Raw genomic sequence first — 13,144 nt, 5'->3', positions numbered from 1 at the left:
AAAACGTTGTTGGGCTTGGTTCAAAGGGTTACTGTGTTTGGTTTTCCCCTCTATTCTGGAAATGCATCAGTCAAAATTTTTGATGCACAGTGGGCATCTCTGAATTTGATAAAACAATGTTTGACTCTCAGATGAACACTCATGTACAAATTATGCACATTTTCATTAAAAAAATTCCTAGCAAACATTTGGATCTCCATTGCAAGGAGTTTGCAAAGTTGGAATTAGTTCTTTAGGTTTCCTGTTTATGTTCTTGGTGCAGGGACAGTCCACTTAGAGTGACGGTACATCTGTATTTTCCTTGAAATGTATTAAGTAAAATAATTTAATTCAGTGTGAAATAGCAATTTAAAAAAACCTATGGATTTATTTTATGGAAGTGAGATGTTGCAAGTGGAACTTAGCTTATTCTGTTAAACCTCGAGTAAAATGGTTTACTGACATCAGTTTATATCCCCCTGAAAAGGGAAGAGGTATAAATGTGTATGCATGTATGTGTGACTGGATCGTGCAGGCAATTAAAAAGCCTGGCTAGCTTTATGTTTAATGAATGTAAACCAAATTATTTAGTTTGCTGTTTGGCATTATAGTAAAACCTGAGACACTTGAGGACTGCACGAGAAAGTATATTAACGGTGACAAAAGAGGAAATCTTCTGCATGGCCGAGTGGCTTAAGCCAGAGGATGGTATTTGCAAAGTTGACGTAACACACAGTAGTCTTCCTGGGCTTTTTTGTTTGCCCCTGAAGTTTTAAGTCAGTCTTTCATTTTTATGTACGAAAAATAAATGTGTTCAAAATTGCATCTCTGTCTGAGTCTTTATTTAAATTGGAAGGATAAATACTTGGAAGCCCTTTTTCAGTGTGTCCTAACCGATCGAGTAGGATGAATCAGTGTAGTGCTCGCAGAACTCAGACTTGTTTTACTTGTAGTAGCTTGGGGCTGTGGTGCCGTGAACACCAAGGTGTCTTTCTGCGTTCCTCGGAGTAGACACTTACCTTGCCTAAGAGCAGAATGTACAGTGCTGGGATGTCTTCCTCACTACAGGAAACCTTTGCCTGTAAACGGTTGTTTCTGTGCCGCTGTGCCAGGGGTGGCCTACAAAGCCGTGAGAGGTGGTGTGTTTTGAGATGCAGCCTGCCATAGTCCCACTGAGGCCCAAGGAGACTTCTGCAGTGCTTGGGGTTAAATGTGTGAGGAAGGGGTTTGCTGGACTGAGACCTGTACTTGGAAATCCCCAGCAAGGATGTGCCTTATACTGTAACATGGAAATACCTTCTGGAAAAGCAACAGCTTTCCAAGAGTACTTGCTCTGAGGCAGTAGTTGCTCCAGGGAATGCATGAGAAGCTGTTTGGTATTGACAGTGGGCTGCAAACCCGCTGTCGGTTCTTAGTTCTTTTTTTTTGTTGTTGTTGTTTTTTTTCCCCGTACTCTGTACTGAATCGGTGACTTTCTTTTGGTTGTATGTCGCAGGCCGAGACTGACTGACACCTAAGCCTTCAAGACTTGTGAATATTCTGCAGCTATAAACTGCAAATTATTGACATGCAAAGCAAGACATGAGCCCCCTCTTCGGGAACAAAAAGTGAGGTCTGTTAAGTACCAAGAAGACCTCAGTTATCTGTTTACAGCGTAAACTGCACCGAGGGGATGAAGACCACCAGCAGCGTGTGCTACTTTGCAAAACGAAATAATTTGCCATCTTGTGTTTTTTATAATGCCTGTATTAATGTAGAAAGATGTAAAAGAAATAAATTAGGAAATATTTTGTTTTGTACTGCCATTCTTATTGTATTTTTATACTTTTTGGCAGCATTAAATATTTTTTTAAATTGACAATATGCTGTTGTGTGCACGTTATGTTAGGGAGAAACCGTTAAGAGCCTGTTTTGTGGAAAAAGAAGCCTTTTGCCTTAAGGTTTCCTGATACCTGTCTTAACTGGAAAATGGCAAAATTATTAGAAAGTGCTTAAAAATATTTCCATTAATGCTAAGTATTGTAGTTTGATTTAGGAGGAACTCTTGCACATTTCTTTTGTAATACACCACTTAAGATTATTATTTTATTAATCTGACCAGTTGGTTTGGTAATCCTTCTTATGTTTGCTATAAAATATGCACAAGATGTTCAGAGTAACTTTGTGAAGGGAAAGTGTTTTGTTGGTTATGCTTTAAAGGGAAGACAGATGTGAAATCTGACCTCTCATGCCCCACGGTCCTGTGTAACAGGAGCTCAGGGCCAGGTGCAAAGCGCACAAAGTCAATGGTGTCTGTAATTAAACGGGTTTTGGATTGTGCCATCGCCATGTGTTGTATGTACAGTATTTTCCTTCACGTATCCCACCTTCTGTCAGCGTTCTCCCTGACAAAGTCAGGATGGATTGGAAAGGGGTAAACCGGAGTGTTGCTTAAAGGAGTTCTTCCAACAGGGTCAGCAGCGTTTCCAGCCCTGTGCCTTCTGTAACAGAGCTGACCTCAGTTCTGCACTTGATGTTCTCTGACAGTTTCAGATAAACCTTAACTCACAAAAAACATATACAGTTACTATGACTGTCTGAACTGGCATGTGGTGGGGTTTTATATGTGATTTGCACTGTGCATATTTTTGTAACAGGTTTTTGTAAAAATCATACTGAAAGTAAATCGTGGAAGAGGGGGGAAATCTAGGCCAACTAAAGTTTTGCTAAAATAAGCAGCAGCCTGAAATCTTAGCAGAACTTGGTTTCAAGACCCATGCATGAAAGCAATTATATTGAGTTGTGTTTAACTTGAAGGGGAAGCTGAATCAGGGGAGTAGTTAATGCAATTACTTGAGCTAAAGACAGGCTTGACACCATCCTCAAATAGTCTGAATTGCCAGAGTCTGGTTTGTCCAAATATTTTTGTTTCTTTAGGTGATTAGCATTGTTCTGAGTGTGTGTTGGAGGAGAGAACATTGTGACTTGATTCAGCTTTCGTTTTCAAGTTGGTGCAGCTGTGAGACCAGGAGTGTTTATAACAAGAGATGAAGCTCTGCCAAAACCACTGCAATAAACCCTGTTATTGTTTCATACAGGAACAGAGCCCGTTTATATTGCTTGGAATGTCTTTGGATAAGGCTTGCAGCTGTTCATGCCTTTTACCTTGGGCTGTGGTTTAGGTTTTCATTATTTTTCCCCTCTTGGAGGTGTGAGTAAGCATGCAGTGCATGACTACTGGAAACACGCATGTGCTTCATTATTTTAGCTGCTGCTATTAGAGCTATCATATATGCAACTAGTTTATCTTGTGGGGCATAGAGGGCTGAATAATGCTTATCAAAATGCTGACTTGCCCTTAGTTTTTAAATGGTTTTCAGCTACTGAGCTGATGGATCAAATTTGATGTCAGGCCAACTCGATGAATCAGCAAAGGGCATCAAGATATAGCAGATCCTAAACCAGGGCTTTGTCAGGTTTGATTGAGGGCTGCCTTGTGACAGAAGTCTTGGCTTACTGGCCCAGGAACTTCTGCCCCATGCATTTGTTTAGTTATTTTTACACAAGCCGCAATTCTTGACCACTGTTGGGACAATGTTTTTAAACAGGTGAAGGAAGGGGAGAGGCTGCCTTTGGAGGAAAGGGACAAGTGAATGTCTAATTGCAGCCTTTAAAGAAATGGGGTTAGAAGAATCAGACTTGTAGATGGCATTTTTTTTCCAAATGAAAAAGCTGTGATTTACTGGCTGCCAGTTTTTATTCCATGTTCAAAGCAATGTTGCAGAGGTGTCTTTATTTTTGGTAGTCCTCTTAACAGCAGGACAAAGCCGCGGCGCTGTTCTGCAGGCAGGCTTCGGTGTGTGCAGAGAGTGGGCTGCCCCTTCCCGGGGCTCTGGAGGCGGGAAGGGCTCTGGCCGGCCAAGGGTAGCCGCTGCCCGTCCTGCAGCGGCATCTGGTGGCCGCCTGTGTCCTTGTCTCTCCTCATAAACGTCGAACTGTCCTATACCTTTTCCACAGGGAACAGGAAAGCCTTGAGGATTTTCTCTTTTAGAGAGTACTCCCAGTACCGAGTGCTCTCCTTTTCCCTGCTCGAGGTTTCATTCGGCTGTGCTTCTTGAGGAGGTACTGAACATCTATGGCTCACTTAAGAAAAATACTGTGGAGCAAACGACACCCCATTCATCGCTTCTGTCTGGTCCTTCAGTCCAAGAGACTTGATCTGCCCCCTGCTCTATATACACCCTGTAGGCACTTTTTAAAGGCTACAAGGAATCCTTTAGCCCTTAACAATACTCAGCCCTGTCTTTTTTCTCCTTCACTCCAAGGAATCGCTCTTAGGGCACAGGTATAAAAGTATGAAAAGATTTATCACCCTTATCAAGTCTTTCCAGTTGGTCATTCTAGTTAGCATCTATTTTAACGTAGATCCAAAGTTCAGAACTAATAGGAATCGGTGTGTAGGACTGGAATGCAGTTAGCTAAACACCCATTAGGCTGGAAATTAGGGATGAGAGGGGAAGAAGAGGGAGAAGAAAAATAGAGCCTGAGAGTCAGTCTTCACCTGTCCAGCATGGAGCCCACCTTGAACCTTGCCTCAGGCCAGTGGCCGATGCTGGTGCTTGGCAAGAGCTCCTGCAGTGCAGGACATTGGTGACCTGGAGTTTCTGTGTCACGGACAATTACACATCCATTGCTTTCTGCACGGAAGCTGCTGTCACACAGCAGCTGGCCTGTGCCTCCCAGCACAAGTGTTGGGAATAAAGAGGGAAGTGACTGTGCTCCTTTCTCCCTTCTGCCTCACGGCAATTTATGCACTTGGCTCAGTTTGAATGTGGTTAGTTTTTCCAACTAGTTTTAGACTTACCAGACTTGCCTTGTACTACACATGGCCTTTTGTCTGCATTCCTGGACTGCTTCTGCATTTTGACTTGCCAGCTTATTAGTCTGGATACCTGTGGGAACTCCTAAAAATATATTTTGGTTATATATTTTCAATACTCTTCACAACGCTTTTCAACGCTAAATCATGGATGTGAGACGGTCAGTTCAAGAGTTGCTTTTAAATAAGCTGATGTGACCAAGCACTTCCAAAAGATCAATATTGAACATGTAACCTAATAAACAAAACAAGTACCATGAAAAACATCAAACACGTGAATTGCGCATCACACAACCGCTGTCTCAGACTAAGCTTATAAAACACACAGATACCAGACTGCCTGCTCTCAGGGCACTGTTATCCAATTCCTTTTATGTCTCAGAGCACTGTATTCATGTTCAAATCAGTCTAAGAAGGCTCACCGACCTAGAAAGCTGTAGTTTTAGCATCTCAGCAGCCCCTGGAAGTGCAAGAGAAGCCTGGAAAAGGGAAGGCTCAGGCGTGACCTACTTGTGGCCTTCCAGTACTCAAAGAGAGCCTACAAGAAAGATGGAGAGGGATTTTTCACAAGGGCATGTAGTGACAGGACAAGAGAGAATGGCCTTAAACTGAGAGTAGGTTTAGATTAGATATTAGGATATTAGATATTACGAAGAAATTACCGTGAGGGTGATGAGGCACTGGAACAGGTTATCCAGAGAAGTTATGGATGTCCCATCCGTGGAAGGCCAGGTTGGATGGGGCTTTGAGCAACCTGGTCTAGTGACCAAGACAGGGGGTTTGGAACTAGATGATATTTAAGATTCCTTCCAACCCAAGCCATTCTCAGTTTCTAAGTAGACCACAAAAGCCAGAACCGCCTGTTATACTGCCTGCAGTCTCCCCAGCTGAATCTACTGCAACAGCACTGGGAAAAGAAGGCAAAACTAGATCACTTCTGACCTTCACTCACATCACCAGGAAGTTTTGAAAAAAAGATCCCCAGTTGACATGGAAGAGAAGGGTTTTATCTTCACAAGAAAATCCATGCCTACACATCACTCTCAGGTTCTCAGCTGATTTAAGAAGGAGCACCACAGGCTTGTCCTTGGCAATAACACTTCACTAAAGAATAAGGTTTCTTAAAAAATATTTTATTAGAAAAAACTTTCAACCGAAGTTACTCAATAAACAACTGTACAAAACGTACTTCTTTGGTCAATTTGTGAAAGTTACCTTAATTTCTTCAGCTACCCACACAGGCAAAAGGAATTTTTCTTAAATAAAGCATTTATGCAGACAACAAAGCAAGCTGCTGTTGCTTGGCAATTGCTACGTAATCACCACCTCAGGGGATGTCTGTGACCACGCACGTGACTCACAGGAGAGTTCAGCATTGATCAGAAGAGTGCAGGTGGAAGACCGTTGCCAAAAAGTAAGCGCCAAGAACTTGGTATCTTCCACTGAGAAGAAGAATCTGTGGAATTGTTGCTCTGCAACAAAACCAGAATAATTCTTTAAGTACTAATGATGTAATTCTATCTCTGGCACAGATATTAAAATAACCAGCAGCAGTACAAGTGTCAGTGTCATGGTGGGTTGCTTTAGTGAAGGGCACTGAAGATAGAACTTGATCAAACCCCCACCCAATTTTTCCCCGCACCTGTCAAACGAAAGAACTGGTGTTCAGGTTTGGTTTTTCAGGTGGGGAGATTCCCAGTGAGATTGTAATCAAAATATATATTTAATTTGGTGTATCCTTGATGACCAAGAGCCAAAATGAACCCAGCCCAAACATATTTAACTTTTCTAGAATTCATCTGAATAACATTTTTGAAGTTCTGTACTGAGGAAAAATGAAAACAATGTATATAAAATATGAAAGCAAGAACTCTAGATCAAACAGCACTTACTTCACTTTTAACCAGCTGGAGCCATTCATTAAGATAGTTAACAAGAACAAATGCATCAGGAATGTTGTCCCCTTCTGAGCAAAATTTCAGAAGAACTGCCATTTGAATTCCCTTTGAACAGCTGTAACAAAAATGAGCAGGCATTTATATTCCTTTTTTAGATTCAAAACAATATTTATGTATTAAGAGGAACAACAACCTGCATATGGCTTGTTAAAAAACAAATCCAAAAAGTAAAAATGTATGCCTATATAGACAGATTTTTTTTCCTCCAGACTTCCTTGATTGCGTTTTCACATTTCATGCCCTTCTTCTTAGTCTTGAATTTGTTCTTTAACTTGCAAGGCAGGAATTCTACATCTTGCAAGAGTACTCAGTGCCTCTTTTACATATTTAGTTTGCATCTTTATGCTGGTGGGGCGTTTATACAGATAGAGTCACTCCTTACCTTTCTGTGTATTTTAAACTAGCAGTTTTGCAGGCTGCATATCACTACATTACTCACAATACTCTCATTTTTTCATTAATATATTAAGATTGTTGTTTTTGATTTTTTTCCCCCTTAAGTCCTGGCAGGTCTTTTCTTTTACGTTTGTATATTGTTTCCATACTGAGGTCATTACATAGGTAAGCATGGTATTAGTAACTCTGCTGCTGTTGGATGCAACAGTGTGGACAGATGTCAAAAATAATAATTAAAAATAAAAGTCAATTTTCCACGTGACACTTACAAAACAAATATCTTTTACAAAACTACGCAGTGCCATAGTGAGTATTAATATCCAAAATATAAAAACATGCTTTCAACACAATTTCTGATGCACATACCTTTCAACAAAACCCTTTAATCTAATTGTTTGCTGGCCCTGAAATCTTAACTTAGTGCTCAGAATTGTTTGTGATTTTGGTTTGTTTTTTTTTTTTTTAACTGGTGATGGAACCATTTGTCACAGGAAACCATTTTAGTTAAAGTATCACAGGTTCAGGAATTCTGCTATTAACAAATTATGGTTTATAAAATCAGATTAATTGTGAATTTAACTGTAAAGCTGATTCCCTTATATTTTTATCATATTCTAACTTAAATGATGCAGAATTCCCATTTTTTCCCCCCTCCTAATTATGGGCTTGACCTGGAAAAAGTTCTATTTCTATAAAATCCTGTTCTATGAAAAGAGGAACTTTTCCTGTAACACACCAGTTTAAAATATAATTTTACCCAAGTACTAAAAACAAGACTACTGATATCGTTCTGTGCTTATCTTTAGACAACTCACCTCTCAGTAAACAACAGTTTTGTGATGCCACCTCCAGGAATATGCAGAACTTTGTCTGTATCACTTATTCCAGGGTAAGCTGCTACTTTTTCCATTTCTTTCCAGTTTAGCTCCTGCATAAGGCCTCCAACTGCTTTCTCAAGATCAGGTGTAAGTAGGTAGCGCAGTGGTGTCCTAGAAACAAATCAAGAATACATTAAGTCTTTCAAGGAAAGACATTACCAAAGTTGTGGCAGACAGAAGGTGCAAGCATTGAGGACCTCACACTTGCAGAATTCCTCTGACATTCCCTCCCTCCTCAAATCAAAGTTAGAAGGTAAGTCTGTGGTCTCAAAACAGTACAAACTACTCTCTGCCACAAATAGAACTAAGGTGGTACCCACTTTTTAGGGGCTCAAATAACTGGCAAGTACCAAATACACAATCACATACACAGGAGAACTGCTTATGGTTGTTAAAATTATTTACAAATAAAATGTGCTTTTTCTTCCTTCAGATAGGAGGTGATTAATTTCAAGTCTGGGTAAACTTGGACTTCACCACGATATAGTATTTTTAATTAGCTCACACTAGTAAATCTGCGATAAGGGAGTTATCCTGTGGTGCTGAGGGAAGTGAGGGGGGTCAAATCACCACAACGTATGACTCAGACCTCATCAAATAACCATCAGTCCCTCTCATTTCATTCCATGTTAGCTGGCCATCCTGCAATTGCATGCAACTACCACTACTTCTGGCACATGCACAACAGACCTAAACCTCCCTTAAGGCCCTACAGATTTATACAGCCTGAGGATAACAACTGGTCTTTTGCAAAAACGCTAATTTTATTTGTTTTCTGGTAAGTCACCAGTTATGATGCCTTCGATAAGCGAGAAATGCTTGGGTTTTAAATGGGTAATATCTAAAAAAATACATACAGTCTGTTGCTTCCCAACGAATAATAACTGATTGCTTCCTATTAAAAAAAAATAAAATGACAACTTACTGTATTAAAGAAAACCTTCAAAACGCAGAATGATGATGAAGAGGTAAGAAACTAACCAATACTATAATCTACTGTTAAAAATCTAATTTGTGACCTGTATGTCAGCAGTTGATGCCTGACACTGCTTGCAGCCACAAGAAGTTAGAACTGAGGCTCTGTTGCCTGACAGTGCAGGCCAAGTGCAATTTGCTTACAGCTTGTTATTTGATCAGTAATTCTGACAGTAGTAACTAACAAAGTTCAGAGACCTGCATAAAATAATCCTGTATAACATCAAATTTTAATAGTATACTAAGCATTTCATGGCCTATGTACACAGCCAAGCAAAAGCACTCTGCCAAAAGTACTCAGCAGAGGGAAACATGTCAGTCCAAAAGAACAGAAACACCCATTAGGTCTTTTAAAAACACAGACATACCCCAGGAGTTGCTCATCGTCGCGCTGGTACGCGTGGCTGCTCGACAGAACGACGACTCTGGCACATCTGCTGCCTTTCACCCAAGAAAGGAGGGCTTCACAGAATGGCCTGTACTTGTTCTTTATGCAAAGACACAGGAAAAAAAAAGCGGAAAATGTAATATAAGGTGTTACATTTAACGTTTAGCAGTGATGTAAATTCTTCTTCATATCCACTTAGTCTTCAGTCCCAGATATACTTTTAAAAAGCAGAGCACTGTCCTGGTTGTTCACTTCATCAAAACTACACGAAGAATGACAAAAATTATCATTTAGACCACGTTAACAACATCAGTGCCACCTGTTTTGTGTGCCATTAATACCAATGGAAAAAGCTATAGACTAAGATGGGGTGGCAGGATCACAGAGTATTTTAGCACAATTTCAATGGCTAAAAAACTGCACCACAAAATATTTTTCTGGTATGGTATTCTGCTTATTTTAAATAGTAGCTGCTGTCCAGTTAATGAGTAATTCTAAATTCTTCATTTTTTACACAATGAATGCAGTTTAAATTAATATAGAACGCTATGAAATAATTAGTTGGTGTGACACAAAAAAATTAAGCTATTACGAAAAAGACACAAAACCAATAAATGTAACAAAAAACCCCACCCCAGACAAACCCCAGATAATTTTGTATTTTCAAGACTGTTAATAACTAAGAAGATATTTATACTAAAATCTTCCACCACATACAGGCTGTTGTGGGGCTTGGAAAAACAAAACAAAAGCTCAGCTGTCACTGAATGCAGAAATCAGTAAAATCATATCAACTGCAGAAGGTGTTATAGCATGAAGTAGAAAAATAATTTTGTTAGGTCACTTGAACTGCCTGCCAGCAGAACTATTAAAACCAAATAGTGAAGTAAGAACAATCAATGAACATACTTACCTTTATGAAAGGTGATCTGATCTGCAGGACTACAAGTTTCTTTGAAGGTAGGGAATACACTACAAGAAGAAATAATTAGGTCTTGTTAAGAAGAAACTGAGAAAGAGATCTGGGTTTAGAAATATCAAAATTTATCCAATTTACAAACCTCAGGATAGTAAACCTTTCAGCTATCAATTCACATGGGAAAGTGTGACAATATACGCAGTGTTAAAAATAGGTATTTTTGTGCAATGTCTTCACTGGTCTTTATTTAACTTGTACTAAACTTAAAGGATTAAATGAAGAAAAATATATGAAGATCTGCCACTGGTAATGACTCAATCGATTTTGCAGCTTTGCAAAGATTGACAGATTATCCTTAGATTTCTGTGATTTAAGAGGATAAAAAAAATTAAATACAATTATCAATGTAGGGAAAGAAACTACATATTTGTAGGGGGGAGAGGGAAAAACACTGCATAGGGAAAAAGGCAAATGTAGGTAGGAAGAAAGGAAGGAGAGCAGACAAATATCCTTCTACACCAGAAATTCAGTTTGCATCCAAACAGTTTATTTTAAGTATGTGCAGAGTTGATGTTACTTTGGATTAACACCACAAAAAGTTTTGGCTGCACTGCAATAATGTTGAAATTCAATATTTCTTACTAGTTCCACATGTCAAATTGGTTTTCCAAAATAACAACAGGTGCAGTCTCCTCCGTGAAAAGTAAATACGTTCTTACCTGTAGGTTACTGCGGTTGTTATTACTGACCTTAATTTAAGTACATCAGCAAAGTGTAACAATAACAAAAAAAAAGAAAACGTGATGTTCTTGCACCTTAAGCACCTTGTAAATACCTTCAGCATTCAATACCCACCTTCAGCATTTATACTCAGCTCCGTTGAGTTTTCCTCTGCTGTTGCATATGGGTTATTTCCAACCATTGGCACCAGGCAATCAGTGTAGAAGTAACCAACTTTAGTCATGTCAAGTGTGGAAATCACCAGATCTACTGCCAGCTGACCAACATTTCCCACGGACACTGCTGGCTGAAGTAACAGAATTGTACCAAATTATAGTGTGTTTCACAGATGATACAAGGTGCTCTTCAAATAGTGAAAGTTAAAATTGCTGCAATTCTGGTCAAATGTGATTTCTAAAAGCAGCTGCTCATCCTCTGACAAAGGTGACTTATTTCTTAGCAGATGATCAATACAGAATTTGGTCCCTGTCCCACAGAAAAACCCCTGGCCACTTCTGTGAATAATCCTGTCTCGCTATAAACTTAAACATAGGCTTGAAAACTTACCCCCTCCCCTCCTTTTTTGGACAGAGAGTACATAAAAGCCACTGAAGAAACTGATGTGAGACTTGCAAACCTCATGTGACACCCAATGGTAACGCTGATGTTATATATTAAACCTCTAAATCTCAGATTGACCCATAGACAAGAGTAGGTAATTTTTCATTTTTTTAAGGATGAAAATGCTAAGGGTTCCCTTGGATTAATTTCACAGGCAGTGCCGTTATCACCAACTGGGGCAGATACTGACCCAATGCAATGGCACACAAAGAGAAATTCAGGAGTTTGTGTCCTCCCGAAGAAACTATTACAGGAAGACAACATTAAAACTTTCAGTTTCTTTCCTCTAATTTATAAGCAAATCTACGAATTGCTGCTGCTGCCCGTCGCGGAGAGACACCGAATTTGATGCTGACAGAAGGTGAAGGAGGACGCGACAGGACTTCGCGTGTCGCTGCACACCGGCTGGTACCCAAAGCCCTGTTACTCCCACACGAAGGAAACAGCAGTGATGCATTTCCTGCCGCTTGTCAGCTGACCGGGAATGACTTCCCGCGCAGCCTGCAGAGTCATCCCAGGCTGTGCATCCCTGGGTGGGAAGCGATGAGGTTACCTTTAACTGAGCCAGGAAAGGGAGAGAAATGATGTAGGCAGGAGAAATGATGGGTTTTGCCCCATCGCAGCCTGTGCTGGAGCTCTCGCTTCACAGAGACACGGTCACCTCGGGTACCATTACTTGAGATCGACCTCATCAGGGGATAAAAACACCTCCTATGACAATCCTAATCCCAGTTTTAAATATAGCAGAAATGAGGATTTTTTACATTGGAAACATTTATATATCGTACCTAAATGAAAAAAAAAAAACCACAACCTTTTATTGCAGTGGCAACCCACGGGTGCTACAAATCTTGCAAAATCACATAGGGCATATTAATTTTTAGCGCAGTGGCATATAGCTATTGCTCTAAAATTGTATATAGCTATCGCAGCTCGGCACGTAACATCTTGACAGGAGCTAAAACCTGGGGTTCTGCGGAGGGAGAAGCTGACGGAAACGGAAGGGACCGCGCCAATCTCTGCTGGAGACAGCCCTGGGAAGGCGCCCTCCAAACCCTCCTTTGTTCGGCACAACACCCCCACAGATTACACACACCGCTTGCCCAGGGTCTTCTCCGCTTACCCCGCAGCCAAGTACCCAGGGATGAGCCCCGGGCAGGGCAGAGAGAGACCCAGGGCAGGGAGAGACCCGAGCCCCTCCTGTCTCGCCTCACAGCAGTGGAGCCCTCAGCGCAGGGACCTGGGGCAGCCACCCCTCAAACCCATCGAGGGCGGGGGCGGAGCAGAAACGCGACTTACCATGAGCAGAGTGAAGCCTTTAAAGTCGGAGGCGGCGGAACCCCCGCCGCGGTCGCAAGGAACGAACATGCCGGCCGGGAAGAGCGGAGGGAAGGAAGGAAGCGGGGCCCGCACGCCGTGCCCGCGTGTCCCCACCAGGGGGCGGTGGCGGCG

The 13,144-nt window shown here is 41.0% G+C and overlaps 2 protein-coding genes across 2 annotated transcripts in view; one reads left to right on the top strand and one right to left on the bottom strand.

Moving 5' to 3' along the window:
* The window catches only part of PTPN2 (protein tyrosine phosphatase non-receptor type 2), a 29,001-nt gene extending 27,164 nt beyond the window's left edge, over nucleotides 1–1,837 (top strand). The window contains exon 10 of the mRNA XM_029959393.1: nucleotides 1,475–1,837. Within this exon, the coding sequence (XP_029815253.1) occupies nucleotides 1,475–1,496 (22 nt within the window). The 3' untranslated portion in view covers nucleotides 1,497–1,837. The remainder of the gene's footprint in view (nucleotides 1–1,474) is intronic.
* A 4,112-nt stretch (nucleotides 1,838–5,949) lies between these two features.
* Nucleotides 5,950–13,124, bottom strand: PSMG2 (proteasome assembly chaperone 2). The gene is made up of 7 exons (XM_018081865.2): nucleotides 12,992–13,124; nucleotides 11,207–11,378; nucleotides 10,346–10,404; nucleotides 9,413–9,531; nucleotides 8,007–8,180; nucleotides 6,730–6,850; nucleotides 5,950–6,309 (listed from the first exon to the last, which is right to left on the bottom strand). The coding sequence occupies exons 1-7, from the start codon at nucleotides 13,058–13,060 to the stop codon at nucleotides 6,217–6,219; spliced, it is 807 nt and encodes a 268-aa protein (XP_017937354.2). The 5' UTR covers nucleotides 13,061–13,124; the 3' UTR covers nucleotides 5,950–6,216.
* Nucleotides 13,125–13,144: the final 20 nt, after the last annotated feature.

Source organism: Manacus vitellinus, unplaced genomic scaffold (genome assembly GCF_001715985.3).
Source record: "Manacus vitellinus isolate BGI_N305 unplaced genomic scaffold, ASM171598v3 scaffold_1_pilon, whole genome shotgun sequence".
Classification (NCBI taxonomy): domain Eukaryota; kingdom Metazoa; phylum Chordata; class Aves; order Passeriformes; family Pipridae; genus Manacus; species Manacus vitellinus.
The sequence above is the reverse complement of the archived record's forward strand: the minus strand, read 5'-3'. Positions and strand labels throughout refer to the sequence as shown.